Below are 17,783 nucleotides of genomic sequence, written 5' to 3' on the forward strand. Positions count from 1 at the left end.
GACATGAACAGACTACCTTCCACCCTCCAAAGTCCACAGCAAGGTCCGCACAACCTCATCTTCCGTTTTCCCCAGCAGATGAGCAGTTTTGGGAATCGCATGAGCTTTAGCAGCAGAGAAACAACACGAAGCTCATGGCTTCGCCTCCTCCCAGCTGTGGAACAGGTCGATTAGGCAATTCCCTCATTGGAGAGCGCGATAATCATGCATGTCTGATGGGATTGTGTGCGGGTGAAGCAGGTGACCCTGTGAAGCAGCCATGCGGAGCCCGGGGGCTGGGGCTTGTCGGTCGGTGGTCGCTCACCTTTCCTCAGCCGGCCCCTCCTTCTCCCTCCTGCTTATCGGTCTCCTCTGACGTCTTTGGTTTTCCTCATGTTCGTCATCTCATCCAGGACATTTTCCTGCTGTCTCTCGCTCCCCTGGTCTCTCCTTTCTCCTAATTCCGGACAACTCTTGGTCTAACCACTATTAATCACTATTAATTTTTCTTTACCAATTCTTTGGGCCTTGGTCCTATCTTCTCACCAAGATTCTCCCCACTCCCGGGCCAGAAGCCTAGGCCCCAGGCCTCTGAGCCTGTGGGGTTCAGTCCCAGTGAAGCTGACCCCCCCAAAGAGGTGTCAGGACGTGGTAACTGCAGAATCCTCCTCTTCTCCCCACTGCTGCCCTCCAGGATCAGGTGCTCCTCAACCACCGCCCTGCCCTCGAGAAGGCAGTGAGAGACTCAAAACCACACATGATGCAGGCGAGAATCTTCAGCTCACTATTCACAGGCAAAGTCCTAATTTTGAAACTAAAGCTGCTCCATTCGTTCTGTCTCTGGGGGGACAGTAGGCAGCCAAAAATAAAGGGCAGCCTGTTAGAGAGACCCTGACATGGCCCCGGGGAGAAGAGCCTGCTCACTTTTCTCAGAGTGAGGGGCCTTTGCTGCCACCCCGGTTTTCAGGGGTCTGGAGAGCAGCACGTGAGAGGGACTGAGTGAGAGACGCCACCTAGGGTGGCCAATCCCAGAGCTAACACGCAGGTCAGGTGGAGAGACCCCTGGGAATCTGGCCCCTCCGTGGCCCCTTCCCCCCTTGTGTCCCAGCCTTGGGAGAACCCTGCTTTGTAATCAGCATCTTCGTCTTTTTCAATTTTCTAGTTTTGTTTTTGATTAAGTATCCCCACCTTGTGGACAATTAAATGCAGAAGCTAATGGACTTTAAAAAATCTTTAATATATGCTAAGAGCCACTTTGTTTTTGAGAGGCTGTAATGGGACAAGGGAGAAAAAGGCTTCTTCTCATGAATTTAGAAAGAAGGATGATTATCTGACTGATGTAAAGCAGCAGTCAGCAAACTTTCTTAAAGGGCCAGCTAGGAAGTGTCTTTGGCCTCGCATGTGGTCTCTACGCAACTTGGCCGCTGTTATATGAAAACAGCCTGAGACAACACAAGTAAATGGGCTGGATGTGGCCTCTGGGCTGGGCTTTGATGACCCCGGATCTAGAGAACATAAGGGATCCTTATGTTTAAATCGGAAACTTCCTGCCCAGCCAGATTGGCTCAGTGGGCTGAGTGTCTTCCTGTGCACCAAAAGGTTGCCAGTTCCATTGCTGGTCAGGGCACATGCCTGGGTTGCTAATTTGATCCCCAGTCAGGGAGCATAGGGCAGGCAGCTGGTTGATGGTTCTCTTTTTCTCTCCTTCTCTCTTTCCTTCTCTCTCTCTCTCTCTCTCTCTCTCTCCCCCCCCCTCCCTCTCCCTCTCTTCTTCTCTTCCTATCTCTAAGCATGTCCTCAGATGAGGATTAAATAAAGGAAAAAAATCAGAAATTTCCCAAGAAAGACTTCCAGGTAGTGAAGGCATCTACAAAGACTGTCTGGTTCTTTCTCCCACGTTCCTCTTTTCCTTGATCTTTCAAAGAAAAGCCAGCGAATTCTGTCCCCCTGTGATGAGTGTCTTACTCACTCACTTCAGCCAAGCACCAATCTAGGAAGCAGGTTAGTTATGGTCCCCATTGGACATAGAGAGGTTGAGTCACTTGCCCAGGATTCTCCCAGCTTGTAAGTGACAGAGCCAGAATCCAAACCCTTGGCTACACTGTCACTGTGTATTTCCTGAATTATATCACTGGAGAGAGTATGATTTCAAACTTGTTTATGCAAGAGTTAAAATCATCCACAAATAGGATGGAAAGCCGGTTTTCTGCTTTCCATGTCCCAGTAGAAAATTATAACAAAAGGAGACATATTGTCTGTCGCAAAAGACAAAGATAGAACCCCCCCATGGAAGCATCAGAAATTGACAGCATGGAACAAAATAACAGCAGTGAGACAAACATATCAGTCATGACATAAAGGTAATTAAACTCCTGATTAAAAGGCAGAGACTCAAGCTGGATTTTTTTAATGTTGTGTACAAGAAATACATGGGGGGGGGGGAAACAGGAGATGAATAATCTACAGTGAGTATGTATTTTCATTTTTAAAGCAGTACTTCGTGGTTATAAAAGTTTAAATAACACACAAGTGTGATAAAGTTCAAAGTGAAAACACTCATTTCCCGATCTCACTCCCCAGAGAAAAACAGTTCAACAGTCTGGTATAAACACGTGTACATTTTTTCTTCATGTGTATACCAAATGTGTTCCTTTTACATTCAGAAAATGTTGAAGTTCTATAAAAAAAGAAAGAAGGTGAGTTCTTCCCACTCCCCCGAGACGAATCTGAGTGATGGTTTTGCTCATTTAGGCCTCCAAAGCAGAAGTAAGGGTAGTTATGGAGTTTCTAACATTATGTTATTCAATCTTCTTGTCACTCTTGTGAGAAAAGTATTATTTTGCTCTATACAACAGAACTGTGGAAGGCAGCGAGGGGAACTGACTTGCCCGAGATCACCCAGCTAGTACCAATTGAGCAGTTACCATGTGCTAAACACAAGGCCAAGTGCTTCACATACATTGTCCTGTCGAATCCTCCTGACAACCCTATGAGCTAGGTGCTGTTATTATCCTCACTTCACAGACGAGGACACTGAAGCACAGAGTGGTTAAGTAACTTGCCCAAGATCATACAGCTGAGTGAACGGGAGAGTCGGGATTCAAATCCAAATATTCTGATTCCAGAACCATCCCTTAATCGCCAAGTGAGGTCTATCTGATGCCAGAGTTCATTCTCCTTTCATTCTACAACAAAGTGGTGGAGGATGGATGGTGAGGGGTGCCGGTGGGTGGTGGAGAAGCAGGGCTGAACAGAGTAGAAGGCAGAGGAAAAGGCTTCCACTGCCGCTGGTCATTCCCACTGGACGCATAGTATCCAGAGTGGGCATTCCCAAGAACCACAGTGGTTAGAGAGTCAGACCACCCCCGTGTACCCATCACACAACTTCAGCAATTACAAGATCATGGCCTAGTTTGTTTCGTTTTACACTCCCACCCACCACCACCCTGCTCTGGGTTATTGTGAAGCGAATTTCGGGCAAAATATTTCATCCACAACATTTTAATGTGTATCCCTAACAGATAAAAAGAACCCTTTAAAACATAACCACAATATCATCATCTTAAAAAAATAATCAGTCTGGCCAGCGTGGCTCAGTGGTTGAGTGTTCAACCTATGAGTCAAAAGGTCATGGTTTGATTCTGGTCAGGGCACATGCCCAAGTTTCGGGCTTGATCCCCAGTGTGGGGCGTACAGGAGGCAGCCAATCAATGATTCTCTCTAATCATTGATGTTTTATCTCTCTCTCCTTCTCCCTTCCTCTCTGAAATCAATAAAAATATGTTTTAAAAAATGAACCTTTAAAAAAATCCCTTAATACAATAAAGTTTTCATGATTATTTAATCCTTTCCTTGATAATAATTTTTTTTTCAAATCACCTGGTTAGGTTTACACATTACAATTGGCTTAGAGTCTCAAGTCTTCTTTAATCCATAGGTATCCACCTCCAGCACTTGCAATTTTTTGTTAAAGAAGCAAGATCATTTATCCTAAGGAGTCTCTTACACCGTGAATTTTGGCTATTACATCCTGGGAGGTTGTTTAACATAATCCTCGTTATCTTATATTTCCTTTAATTGCCAATAAGATCTAGAAACTTAATCAAATTTAGGTTCTGTTATTTTATAGACCAGGCTCTGTGCTTCCATTGGAGAAACATAACGTCTGGTTGTCTCTCTTTTGGGGATGTTAGGAGTAATCAACGATCATAGCCTAGGGATTGCAAGCTGGCAACAGGCTACCATTTCTTCCTCTTTTATAAGCTGGGATACTTCCAGAAAACTTGCCCGCATCAACTGTGTGGTTACCCTGAGATAGAACTCCTAAAGGAAAGGCAGGAGAAATACTTAATTATTTTCCTTTATTTACTTATTTTCATATTAATGAGTTGATTCCCTAACACCTTCAAAAGCTGAACATTTTTACATACTATTAAAGTCTAATGAATTTAAATGTATTTTATATACTTAAATCATTGCTTTTATTACTTGAATCGACTCTCAAATTGTCCCATTGGGCAGTGGGAACCTTTTGAAATTTAGCCCGACCTCATCTTGACATTTTCTGTCCCTGACCTAGACCAACTGTTTCTCCAAGGAGCCCTAGTTGTTGTTTTTTAAGTGGGAAATTATATTTAGAATCTGGGCTCTAGCTTCTATTCCTAGCCTCTCTACACTGTGCACTCCTTTTTACTATTGAGTAAGTCCTTGTTTCTAAGTCTTTTCAATAAACAGAGCTAAGAAATCATTTTTAAGGATAAAATGCATCGTGGGTTCACTTCATTTCTGACGTACAAACACGTTTTCCTTTTTACTTAACTTGGTCGTGTCATATCTGTACCTCCTTTCTCTCTTGCTGAAAATCCCAGTTCCCTACACCACCAGCACAATTTCCCACCCACCATGCATACCCAGGAGTCTCAGAACTGTGAGGCCAGTACTACCTACAGCAGTGTCAGTACTGGAAATAGTTTGCATTGGTTTTCTTTCAGTTTTCCTCCCCATATCCTACTAGGGTTGGGCTATCAAAAGTACAGTGTTTTTAAATTTTTCACTCCTTTCTTCATGTGTGATAATGCTACTAACTGATACAGGATTGTATTCATTTATTTCCTCTGTTTTTTTGAGTTTTGAGACATGACTTATCAAAAGTCAATATTTCTTTTTAATTTTGAAAAATATTTACAAAGTTCCAAAGTTAAACCTAAAAGAAGGTATATACTTGAGAGAGTCTAGCTCAGGGGTGGGCAAACTTTTTGACTCGAGGGCCACAATGGGTTCTTAAACTGGACCAGAGGGCTGGAACAAAAGCATGGATGGAGTGTTTGTGTGAACTAATATAAATTCAAAGTAAACATCATTACATAAAAGGGTACGGTCTTTTTTTTTTTTTTTTTTTTTTAGTTTTATTCATTTCAAACGGGCCGGATCCGGCCCATGGGCCGTAGTTTGCCCACGGCTGGTCTAGCTTATATCCCTGGCCTCTGTACCCTGTTCACTCCCTTTTTCATAGGTAATGTTGAGATTTTAGGTTACTCTAATATTGATTGTTAATATGAGTAAATAAGTGTGTGTCTCCCACCCTTAGATATGGAATCATACTATACCCTTATTATTTATCTACCTTGCTTTTATACCTAATAATACTAGTATATTCTAGGGACCCTCCTCGACATTATATAGACTATTCCTCATTCTTATGTTATAGCTTCATAAATAGTCCATTTTGTTGATTACCCCAATTCATTCACTCAGTTCCCCATTGCTCAACATTTGGGCTGTTTTCAATTTTTTTGCTATTAAAAATAGTGCTGCCTTGTACAGCCATAGATAGATAGATAGATAGATAGATAGATAGATAGATAGATAGATATAGATATCTCTATATATCTATATTTGTCATTTCATATTTTGCTGATATATATTAGGGATAGAGTTCTGCAAATAGAATTTGTAGATCATAGAGTAAGTGCATTTTGAATTTTGTTGGATATTACCAAATTTCCCTTCATAAATTTCCACCAGCTAGGTCCTAGGATACCTGCCTTCCCTCATCTCACATGTCATCAGACTTTGGGTTTTGCCCACCTGATGAGAAATAATTTCTCATTGTAGTTTTAATGTGTATTTTCTTAGTGAGAGTGAGGTTGAGCCTCTTTTCAGATGTTAAAGAGACATGTGTTTAGGAATCCTGCCGGCCTCCCTGCCTGGCTACTGCCACCCTGGAATATGAAGATGAGCTAGAGAGAGTGACGGAGTGAATGACTAGAAGGGTCATCGGGCCATCACATGAGCAGGAGAAGAGATGAACCCAGCCAAAGTAATAAAATAATGCAGCAGAGAAAAAAGACAAAATACTGACAACCAAAGCGGGATTTGGGTTTCCTTCGCTGGAGATTTTAGGGAGGGTTTCCTTGATAAATAGGCACTAAATGGAGAGTAGTTGAGGCAGGCGAGTGACTGTGATCTGTGGCTTCTTGGAAAGTGAGTGAGGAGGTCACGGTACAGCAACCAAAGAGGCTGGGCCTGCATTGAGTTGGAGCCAAGAGAGAGTCCCTATATCTGCTGAGGTTCAGTCCCTGCAGGGGCACCCAGGGACAGAGCGCTGAGCATGCCTCTCCCACCTGCTAGGTCTCACGTGTCCATTGGAGAAATAGAGGAAAGCTTTAGTAGTTTCAGAGAGATGGATGGACAGGATTCGAAAATGACGCTTATCCAGGAGGTGGTAATACCCATTTGCAATTTACTCTGCATTTGATCTAGGTGCTATGCAATTACCTGTTTTCTCCAAGCCTCAGCTTACTAAAAACGGGTAATAATCCCTGCCTATAAAATGAGGATAATAACAGTATCTGCCTTTTAGTGTTGCAGTTGTCACAAGGATAATCCATAAGCCTGGCACGTGTAAGCTCTCAGTAGCCATGAGCTCATTACTGTCGGCCGTGGTTGTAGAACTGTTATACGCTGCAGGGGAATTTGGAGATGAATCTTGAGGTTAAATCTCAGCTATAACTTCATTAGCTCTCAATCTAATCTCTTAGCCTATTTAGCCTTAGTTTTCTCCTCTGTGAAATGGAGATAATAAAAAAGTCAATGTCATGTCTCAGTATGAGTTGACTACTGTTATCACCATTATTATATTGTTTATTTTTTTGTTAATTAAATTTCCCATTATAACTTTCTATTAAGGATGCTTGGCAGTTAATTTAGATATTGCCAAGAAGTTTATAGAATTAAGAGAGGAAAGGTGTGCTGCATTTGGCTGTATCTTATGAAACTGATTGCCTGGAGGAATCCACAGAAACTTGCAGAGATAGAAGTGCTCTGTAGCTGTGTTCCCTTCCCGGTCTTGTTCAGGGCACCTGGCACCTGGTAGCCCCATAGCGAGGAAATGCCAGGGAAGCAGGGCTCCTTTAACACTGGGAGGCTGCTCAGCTCGAGATCTCTGGGTTTATGCCGTTTTCCAGGGCTGAGTGCAGGCGCTAACTTGCTAACCAGGACTAGTGACCTAGCCTCCGTTAGCGTCAGCACTCTTAGCTGTAAGATGGAGAAAATGATAGAAGCCCCTCACAGGGTCTGTGTCTTGTGAAGACTGAACATGATTATGGATGTGAAGCTAAATGCCCAGCACGAGTGGGCTCTCAGTCCATGGCGGTGGTGGTGACAGGAGCAGCGGCCCTGGGGGTGGGGAGGGAGGTGTATTAGTCAGGATTAGACGGTGTTCACAAGCAGCCCCCAGGCCTCAGTGGCTTAAACACAGGAGTTTGTATCTCTCTGAGACTGCATGTAGAACCTGATGACACGGTCATCAGCGGCTCTGCTCCTCAGAGTCACTTACAGGCCTTGACAGGACGTCCACTCTTGTTCCACAATCACCGAGGCAGGAAACGTCACAGATCATGCCCTGGCTCTCCAAGTTTCCACATGAACAGGACACAGGTCACTTCCGTAGTCACATGGCCTAGCATCACTCCGATAGCAACATACGACCATGTGCCTGAAGGAGGAGGACTGAAAGAGCGCTCATGACCACCCTGGGGGCCCAGGGTCTGGTTGCAGGAAAAGGCAAGAATTACGGCAAAGGTGTGGGTGAGAGTGGGAAGCTGAGGAGAGGGAAGAATGGGCAGAAAGACCAAGGGACAGTGATTACAAGCTTGGGAAGATCAGAAGGTATGCCTAGACCATCAATATGAACGGCATTCATTTGTCCTTCCATCCATTCATTGATTGACCGAAGAGATACTCGCTGAATTTTAGCAGAGAGGGACAATTGTGCCAAGCTCTGGGCTAAATACTGGGGATCCTGAGTCGTGTAAGGTAATGATAGGGTCCCTGCCCTCACGGAGCTCACAGTGGAGTAGGTCCTGCTGGTGCTCCAAGCAGCGGGCTCTGCCCACTCTTCAGCGCCAGAGCGCCAGGTACTGGGTGTGGGGGTGGCTGGGAGGGCAGGCGGGTCTCAGCCTCTGCCACAGGCCTGGCAGCCAAGCGAGGAACAAAGCAAAGACCAGTGTGACCCAAGTGCTAGCCGTACTCAGCCCTTCTAGAATGGCAAGGACTTTGTTTGAAGGGTCCTTTTCATTCCTCCCCTCTGGTCTTTAATAAAACTCCAAATGATGCAAATGTACATATCCATACGGGTCCCGTAAATGAAACTCACAGTTTATATAGTTTACAGTTTTTCATAGACACAAAAACAATACTTGTGTGCGGATACATTTTATAGAGAGGGCTTTTGTTTCTTTGTTCATTTGTCCCCCCAAGAAAGCTGCTTCTCTCCCTTCTGTCCTCCAGCTCCCTGCGGTGGTCATCTGACTTCGCCGAGTGGCACCATCCTGTCCCCAGGCTGGCCTGGCTTCTACAAGGATGCCCTGAGCTGCGCCTGGGTGATCGAAGCCCAGCCTGGCTACCCCATCAAAATCACCTTCGACAGGTGCTTGCAACCAGAGCCTCAGGGGAGGGGTGAGAGGTGATCTCCATCGAGTGGCGTGGGAGGGCACCTGGGGTGAGTGGGGACCAGCCCTGATGCTGCACCGTCAGCAAGTCAGAGAACACCAACAGGCTGCCCTGGGTGGGGTACACAGTGCTGGCTTTGCCCTTGGCCTTGGCCCCAGGAGTGGGGTTTGTGCTGTTTAAGGGACCATGACTTGAGGGGTGAGGAGAAGGCTGGGGGTGTCAGAGGAGGGAGAGTGGGCAGATAGACGCCATGAGATGTGGAAGGAGGCATTAGCATCTACGGAGCATAACCCTGAAATTTCTAGGGTGGAAAGGCGGCCTTCCTGACCTCTGACCCTAATCCTACCCTGTCCCCACGGCCAGCTCCCACCAGGTTATGTCCCTTAAGTGGGGAGAGAAGCCACCCTAATATGCACACAAACTAGACAAAACATTCCTGGTCTCGAAGAGCAGTCCGAAATCTTTTCTGTGAAGGACCACATGTAAATATTTCAGGTTTTGTGGGCTCTTGTGGATATCTATCACATATACTTTGCTTTTTAAAAAATATACCCCTTTATTAAGGTAAAAAGCATTCTTTGCTCTCAGACCATATAGAAACAGCCTACAGAGAAGGCTTGGCCCTGGCCTGTATCGGCTGACCTGGCCTGGAACATTCTAACCCCCTTGAGGCTAGTCCTTGTGCCTCTAGGCCTCGGGATGGGAGGCAGCCCAGGCCACAGAGGGGAGTGAGAGAGCTGTGTCCACTGTGGGGGGAGGAGGACTTACATACGGTAGAGAAGGCCTCCACATCACTGGTGAAGGTGTGCAAATCATATTAAAATATCCCAGCCTGCCAAAATCTGATTGTTCTAAAGCCCTGGGTCAGACCGGGCCTTCTGTCATCTGCACATCAATAAGCCTCGGGTTTCTCACGAAGTCCTCATCTCCGTCTGCGGCAGATTTAAAACCGAGGTGAATTATGATACTCTGGAAGTGCGAGATGGACGAACATACTCCGCGCCCTTGATCGGGGTGTACCATGGGACCCAGGTCCCCCAGTTCCTCATCAGCACCAGCAACTACCTCTACCTCCTCTTCTCCACCGATAAGAGTCACTCGGACATCGGCTTCCAGCTCCGCTATGAGAGTGAGTTTCGGGGGACAGATGGCAGGGTTTTCCCGGGTGGGTGAAAGGCCCAGGACCAGTAGTCTCCCCTCTTGGCCCCATCCCAGGGCATTCTCAAGGCTGTGCTCCTCAGGAGACCCTCCCTTGCTCTCAGCATCTCTCGGAGCTCAGCCTTTAGAGAGAATGAACGTTTCTCGCTAAAGAGCCTGTAGAAAGAGTTGAACCCTCAGAAGCAATGAAAGCTGACGGCCTGCACACCGTTCCTTGTGGGCACACAGCAAGGCCTCTTTCATGTGCAGACAATTGGGGGCACCATGTTAGGGACCGAGTGTTTGCAGACAGTGAGGTTAAAGTGAGCTGGCATCTCTCACTTGCTGACCTTTCCTCACCACTTTCTACATTCATTGCTGGTGCCTCGATTTAGAGACTGATGTCAGTTCAGTTCTACAGGCCACTGTAGGAAGTATGGCCGAGAGCCATTAGGACAGGGTCATTTTCTTACTCGAGTTTATATCCATGTTGCAAAGCCTTAGCAGACACTCAACCTATGCTTATTGAATGAATGAATGAATGAATGAATGAATGAATGATCGATCCAGCCAACTTGTTTGCTCTGATCAGTTGTCACATATTCTCTTGGCAGATATTGACAGTGCATTTGATGAGTGGCTGAATGGTAACTTAAGCCTGCTGTGAAGCGGGGTCTCTCCTCCCTCCCTCCCTGTCTGAGTCAGCTGGGGTCCCTCTGTGGGGATGGTGAGCTGTCTTTCCCAGCTGTGGGCTCTCTTTTCCAGCTATCACCCTGCAGTCTGACCACTGTCTGGATCCGGGGATCCCCGTAAATGGGCAGCGTCACGGAAATGACTTCTATGTGGGCGCTCTGGTGACTTTCAGCTGCGACTCGGGCTACACATTAAGTGATGGGGAGCCCCTGGAGTGTGAGCCCAACTTCCAGTGGAGCCGGGCCCTGCCCAGCTGTGAAGGTGAGACACATTATCGGGCATTAACGTAGCGGGTTCCTTTGCTGCCACGAAAAACCAGGGGGCACTGACTCTCGCACCATCAGTGAGGGTTGTGGGTTTGAAAGGAGATGGGGGACAGATTCCCAGAGGATTGGGGGGAGCTCCTTGAGCCAGTCCAGTCTTTCACTGCCCTCTTCACTCCTGTAGCCCTCTGCGGTGGCTTCATTCAAGGCTCCAGCGGGACCATCTTGTCACCAGGGTTCCCCGACTTCTACCCCAACAACTTGAACTGCACCTGGATGATCGAAACATCGCATGGCAAGGGTGAGTGTTCTAGGGCCACTGCAGTATGGGGATATGACACAGTCAGGACCCCACATTCCCGGGTCAGAGTGACCTCTGGGCTTAGGCTGAGTTTTTCTCACCAATAAGAAAGATCCCAGAACCTTTCTCTTCGATCACAGAACTCACAAACAGAATGTTTTAAAATAAGTGTTTTTAAGATCAAAATCCCCATGAGGGAAGAAAGAGATCTTAGAGATTCCAAAATCTCAAATCCTTAGCGCGGGAATCTGCTCTGAATTACTCCCCCTGAGACAGTGACACCCCTTCTGTCTAAAACGTGTAAACATGTCCAGTGGTGGGGAATTGGCCAACTCATCCAGCCAATGGGTACCTATTTTTTGATAGATCTGACCCCTCTTAATAGCCTGTTAGGTGCCGCTGAAACTTCCTTCCTTGTTCTGTGTCCTCGGGGAAATAGGATGCGCCTGCTCCCTCGTCCTCGTGTCCGCCCTTCCGATACTGGAATAGCCGTCCTCTTCACCCGTCACTCAGCTGTCCTCACCAAGCGGGACCGTCGCCTCGCCTTCCCCAGTAGAAATGGTCTTTGGGTGTTCAAGAACAAAGGAGGGGTGCTGGCTGCAAAATAAACATTAATTAGTATCCTCTTTCATTCAACAAATATTGATTGAATGGCACCTGTGTGGCAGATACCAGGTCTGGGAATAAACAATGGCCAGACAAATATGGCTTTGACCCTCAAAATCCTGTTCTTTTTTTTTCTTCAAATACATATATTTTTATTGATTTCAGAGAGGAAGGGAGAGGAAGAAAGGGATACAAACATCAATAATGAGAGCATCACTGACAGCTGCCTCCCACATGCCCCCTCCTGGGATTGAGCCCACAACCCAGGAATGTGCTCTGACCAGAAATTGAACCGGTGACCTCCTGGTTCTTGGGCCGATGCTCAACCACTGGGCCACATTGGCCAGGCAGAAGCCTATTCTGAAATTCATCTAGAGTCTTGGTTCTTAGCCCCTCTGCACTTTGGCAAACACCTAATGCGTAACTCACACCCTGGAGATTGTGATTTTTTTATGCTGGAGGTGGAAACCAGCCATCTGTGTTTTTAGAACACTTCACCGTTAATTCTGACACATGCCCTTAAATAAGAACCTCTGATCTACAAGAATGAACATGTAGAAAAGCCGAAAAAAAATTTTTAAGATATTACAATGTTGTTATGGGCTAAAATAATTTCACAATTTAGTGTGAGTATAGGAGTGAACACATGAATCATGGGGGAGAATAAAAGTCCAGAAAAAGGGGTGTGTGTGTGTGTGTGTGTGTGTGTGTGTGTGTGTGTATGAGAGAGACTGTCTTTAATATGTGATTAAAGTGTCATTTCTAATCTACTGAAGAGAGAATGGATTATTTACTAAATGGTTTTAAAACAGTGGGCTTAAAGTCCTAGCTGGTTTGGCTCAGTGAATAGAGTGTCAGCCTGCAGACTGAAGGGTCCTGGGGGTTCAATTCTGGTCAAGGGCACATGCCTGGTTGTGGGCTCGATCCCCAGTAAGGGGCATGCAGGAGGCAGCTGACCAATAATTCTGTCATCATTGATGTTTCTATCTCTCTCTCCCTCTCCCTTCCTCTATGAAACCAATAAAAATATGTATTTTTTTTTTTTAAAAAAAAAAGCGGGCTTAAACATTTGGAAAGAAAGAAACAAATTATACCTCAAATATTTAACCACATAAACTCCAGTCCTCGAACATGGAACTCAAACCTCAAATAGGGACATATTTTAAGGAGTGACACTGAAAGTAGAATCCATAAAAGCAAAGACTGTTAGATTTGATTAAGTAGAACTTTGAATGGAATTATTATTTTTTAAGCCATTAAAGTTTCAAATAGTAAATAAATGAAAATATTTGCAACATATAATCTACTCAGGGTTACCAACCTTCGGCATGAAAAGCTTTTAGAATATTGAAGAAACTATTCCTGCTCTCCAGGACTATAAAATGAGCAGATCTATAGACTAACATTTCACAATAGAGGGAATACAACTGAAAAGACATCGCCTCCATTGATAGTGAAAGAAATGCAAATTCCACCTGGAATGAAATACATTTTCCTTTTCAAGTTGGCAAAGAAGATTGTAACCGTGCGCAGTCAGTGTGGAGCCACGGAGACTCTCTTTCACTGCTGACGTGTGAAATGGTTGAAACTTTCAGAGGGAGATTCGGCGACGTGGATCAAAAGTCTTAAAAATGCACGTTCCTGCCCTAGCCAGCTTGGCTCAGTGGATAGAGCGTCGGCCTGTGGACTGAAGAGTCGCAGGTTTGATTCCGGTCAAGGGCATATGCCTGGGTTGCAGGCTTGATCCCCAGTGGGGGACGTGCAGGAGGCAGCTGATCAATGATTCTCTCTCATCATTGATGTTTCTATCTCTCTCTTCCTCTCTGAAATCAATAAAAATATATTTTAAAAAATGCACGTTCCATGGGACCCAGCAACTCCACTTCTTGAAATTGACCTGAAGAAGAAAAATAAACTGCATCCAGGTTTCGCTGCAAGGATGTCTCCTAAAACATACTATTAATTGAAATATTAGAAGCTATTTAAATGTCTGTCAGTAAGGAAATGATAAATAAATATAGGGAGCAGCCACATTTCACATATAAAGTGTACTATTTATATAAGAAAAGAAATTTTGAAAGAAAAGCCAACGTATAGCCCCATCTAAGAACTGACGCGCTTTCACTTTTGCCTTCAATGGGCCGACCTGCAGCTCTTTGGGCAGGGCAGGACCCGGCAGCTGTCAGGCGAGGCCAGTTGTCCCCTGTCCCCACAGTATTCTTCTTGAGCGGAGGGATCAGGACAGCGTCTTTGCTCATCCGGCAGAGCCGTTTCACCACGCCTGAGCTGGAAGCTGCTCCGCGACGTGAAGACGGAAAGAAAGGCAGCCCTTTCCATCCCTAGAGGAACAGCCCCTCCAGTCATGATTTTCTCTTTCTGGGCCCCTATCATTCAGGGCCATGTGTTTTGTCTTTGCCTGGAAGTCAATGGAGTTCAACAGGTTTTTAATACTTATTTGACACTTGCACTCATCCTGGGTGCTAGGAAAACATGGCCACTGAGTGCTGCCTGCCTTCGGGAAGGTTATGGTCCAGTGGCAGAGAGAGGAAGCCTAGAGATCTCTGATCTAGCAGGGCCAGTGCCGAGGTGGAGCGAGAGGTGGGGAACATCCAGAGGCCAGCCCAAGGTGGAAGCAGGCCTGGGCTGAGACGTAGGCCATTCTTCCAGGATGAGTGGGAATTGGCCAGATGAAAGGGGTTCCAGGCAGAAACAACAAGAGGTCAGTGACCTACGACCGGGTCATTTAAAGGCTTTGCCTAACCTTTATGAAATTGTAGAATAGCCAGCATGGCCCCTGAGTACCTTTCTCAGCCTCATCCTGAGCCCCATAAACACTAAGTTCTAACTACGATGAGCTTTCAGTTCCCAGAACTTTCCGGGCTTTCTTTGCTCTCTAAAGCTTTACACAGCGGGTTGATTTTCTTCTCTCTGTGACACTTCCTCTTCCCTCAGTCCTCTCTTCTGCACTGTTCCCCTTGCGTGCCAGCACTTCATCCTCCTGAATTCACCTCCTCTAATGATCCTTCCCAACCCCTCTTCCCAGCCTCAGGTCTGGGTTGGGCTCCCCTCTGGGACCCCAGTGGTCCTGCACCTTCCCAGGTCCACCCTTGGCCCCACTGCACAGAACTTGCATTTTCATCCTCTGTCTCCCCCTCAGACTCAGTTCTTTGAGACACATGTCTGCCTTGTTTCCTACAGTTTTCCTGTCTCGGCTCTATGCCTGGCTCATAAGAAACTCAAGAAATATCTATATGAATTGAATTAAAGTGAGCCCAGACCCTCTCCAAGAGGACGCTGCTTATAAGAGCATTTTGGGTAAATAGACCTATTAGGCTCCTCACTCTGTTTGCTCCCCAACAGGCAGAAGGCTATCAGTAGAAACTCAGAACTCTGGAAAATGCAGAATTATTTGTTTGCCACACACCCAGTCCAAGGGAACAGCCAATTCAGGAGCCCAGAGAAGGTATCCTTGCTGAGACCCCAGGATTGACATATTTCCTAAAACCCACAAGATGGTCTGGGAGTTGATGAGCTGAGCAAAGAGAACACCTACTATGTGCCAGGCACGGCGCTTTGCATATGCAGTTCCTATCACTCCTCACTCCAAGGATTATATGTCCCCTGAGAGGGTGACACTGTCATCCACATATTGTAGTTGAGGAAACTCAAACTCAGGGTGTGCTGAGCAGCTGTGCCCCAGCCCCTCAGCAGGTGGGTGGGCTCTGACACAGGTCTGTCTCCCTCCGAAGCCCTGTCTTTCTGCTCCAGCCTGGGATCCATGTCCTTCGTATGACTCTGCGTGGTTCACTCCAGTGAAGTATTCGTTTATATGTATCTGTCACACCAGCTCTGGATTCAAGTGCCAACGTGGGGCCTCGCTTTCTGTGACAATGTCTTCATTTTCTCACAGTGGCCAGAAGAGCCCCAAGCAATCAGCACAGCTGGGAAGCCCAGGGGTTTCGTCTCAGTTGTTTACTCATCCTTAGAATCCCTGCCAAGCGTTCCCTCCTGTGGAGGGCTGTGTTTGCATGCAGAAGAAGAGAGTGCAAGGCGAAGCGCTTCATCAACTCCGCTGCCCCTCTTACTGCGTCTGGCCCCTCTCCACCAGCCCTGCGTTCCAGCTACGAGGGGAAGGGCCTACATTCCACAGAGCCTGCCCCAAGCTCTGTAGACCAAGAACCGTTTCCCATTTGCACACGTTTGTGTGTTGGGAGGATAGGATCCATGCGAGCTCACATACCCATGTGTCTCCAAGCATGCTCACACTCGTCATGTCAAGGACCGCAATCCCTGGGAAGCCTTCCCAACCTCCAGACACCTTTGCTCACTCTTCCTGGGCTCCCACTCTGGATTCTCCCTATCGATGGTCTGTCTCCTCCACTAAACTGGCAGATTTTTCTCGGTGTCCCCACAGGCCTGGCACTTAGTATGTGCTGAGGATCTGTTTGAACAAATAGAAGGATGCATCTCAGTTACCTGGGCACAGACCATTTACCAGCTGCATCCCTGGTCCCACCACCTCTTCTGTTCCTCCACCCCCTACCCACAGAATCCCAAATACACCAGGCTCACTAGCTTCTACCAGCAGAGAGGCCAGACTGAACACGTCTAGAATGCTTTAGCATGAAGAGCTTGGATCCAACTGTCATTTATCAAAAACGTGTCAGTAATTATCTAGCGAAGTATTTCTCAAATGGCTGTGTGCCTACAGATCACCTGCAGGTCTTGTTAGCATACAGATCTGACTCAGAAGGTCTGTGGCCGAGGCCGAGGCCCCGCATTCCTAACAAACTCCCAGGCGATGCCCCTGCTGCAGGTTCATGGACTCTGAATAGTAATTGGGTCCAGCACCCTCATCTACCCGAGTTCCTGCCCTGGCACATCTGCCACATACACTCCCACGGGCACACACACTTGTGGGTGGACATGCACTTACACGTATGGACACCCAGTACAACTGCTTTATCTGTTAAGTTCAAGGGTGGCTTTGAGTGTTGAGAGCCTGCTGCTTTGTAACCTTTTCACACCCGCCGCTTCTTGCTACTGGGTCTCTTTCTGTGGTTTGAGAAGCAACGTCGTGTAGCAGCGTATTGCACAGCCTCTGCGGCCGGATGACCTCCGTTCAGATCCAGCTCAGCCACCTGCTAGCTGTGACCTCAGACAAATGGGTTTCTCTTTCTGTGCCTCCGTTTCCTCAGATGTAAAATGGAGATGAGAATAATCGTACCCATGCCATAGCAGCATTAAATGAGTTTTCATATCCCCCCTTCTGATTGATAGGGGCCTACCGCAGAGTAACAGAGCGTGTAGGACGGTGACACACCAATGTTCATGAATATTATTGTTTTCATTTAGTGCCCTTCACCCCTTCCCCTCAGTGGAGCGCTCCCTTTCTCTCCCTCTCACTGCTCCTCCTTCTGCCTGTCTCCCTAATGCCCCTCCCGCCCAAGACTCCATTCTGCCCCTTCTCTGACGCGCTTCTGCCCTCCTCCGGCCCCTTCTCCATGCTATGGCTTCAAATAGCACCGATTGGATGGCGACTCCCAGATCTACTGCTGTAGTCCCACCTTAATCCCGAACCCCAAATATATGTTCCCAGATGCCTACTAGCTATCAATGCTTAGATGTTGACAACACGAGTGTTCAAAGCTAAATCCATTACCCTCCCACCACCTGCTACCCCAGGTAGTGAAATACATCACCTTCCTTTGAGTCAAGACACTCTCAGTCATGCCTTCATTTCTCCTTTGCACCTTTGCTGCTATTCCTGTCTATCGCCCTCCCTGGGGTCTTGTGTCCATTTCCTTTTCTCAGCCCCCCTGCCCCTCTTGCCCACGGCTGCCATCATTCTA

The 17,783-nt window shown here is 46.8% G+C and overlaps 1 protein-coding gene across 1 annotated transcript in view; it reads left to right on the forward strand.

Annotated features, from left to right (window-relative positions):
* CSMD2 (CUB and Sushi multiple domains 2) overlaps window positions 1–17,783 on the forward strand; it is a 565,161-nt gene that overhangs the window by 377,937 nt on the left and 169,441 nt on the right. The window contains exons 16-19 of the mRNA XM_059686241.1: window positions 8,770–8,908; window positions 9,873–10,060; window positions 10,834–11,022; window positions 11,209–11,325. Of these exons, the coding sequence (XP_059542224.1) occupies window positions 8,770–8,908; window positions 9,873–10,060; window positions 10,834–11,022; window positions 11,209–11,325 (633 nt within the window). The remainder of the gene's footprint in view (window positions 1–8,769; window positions 8,909–9,872; window positions 10,061–10,833; window positions 11,023–11,208; window positions 11,326–17,783) is intronic.

This window comes from Myotis daubentonii, chromosome 3 (genome assembly GCF_963259705.1).
Source record: "Myotis daubentonii chromosome 3, mMyoDau2.1, whole genome shotgun sequence".
Classification (NCBI taxonomy): domain Eukaryota; kingdom Metazoa; phylum Chordata; class Mammalia; order Chiroptera; family Vespertilionidae; genus Myotis; species Myotis daubentonii.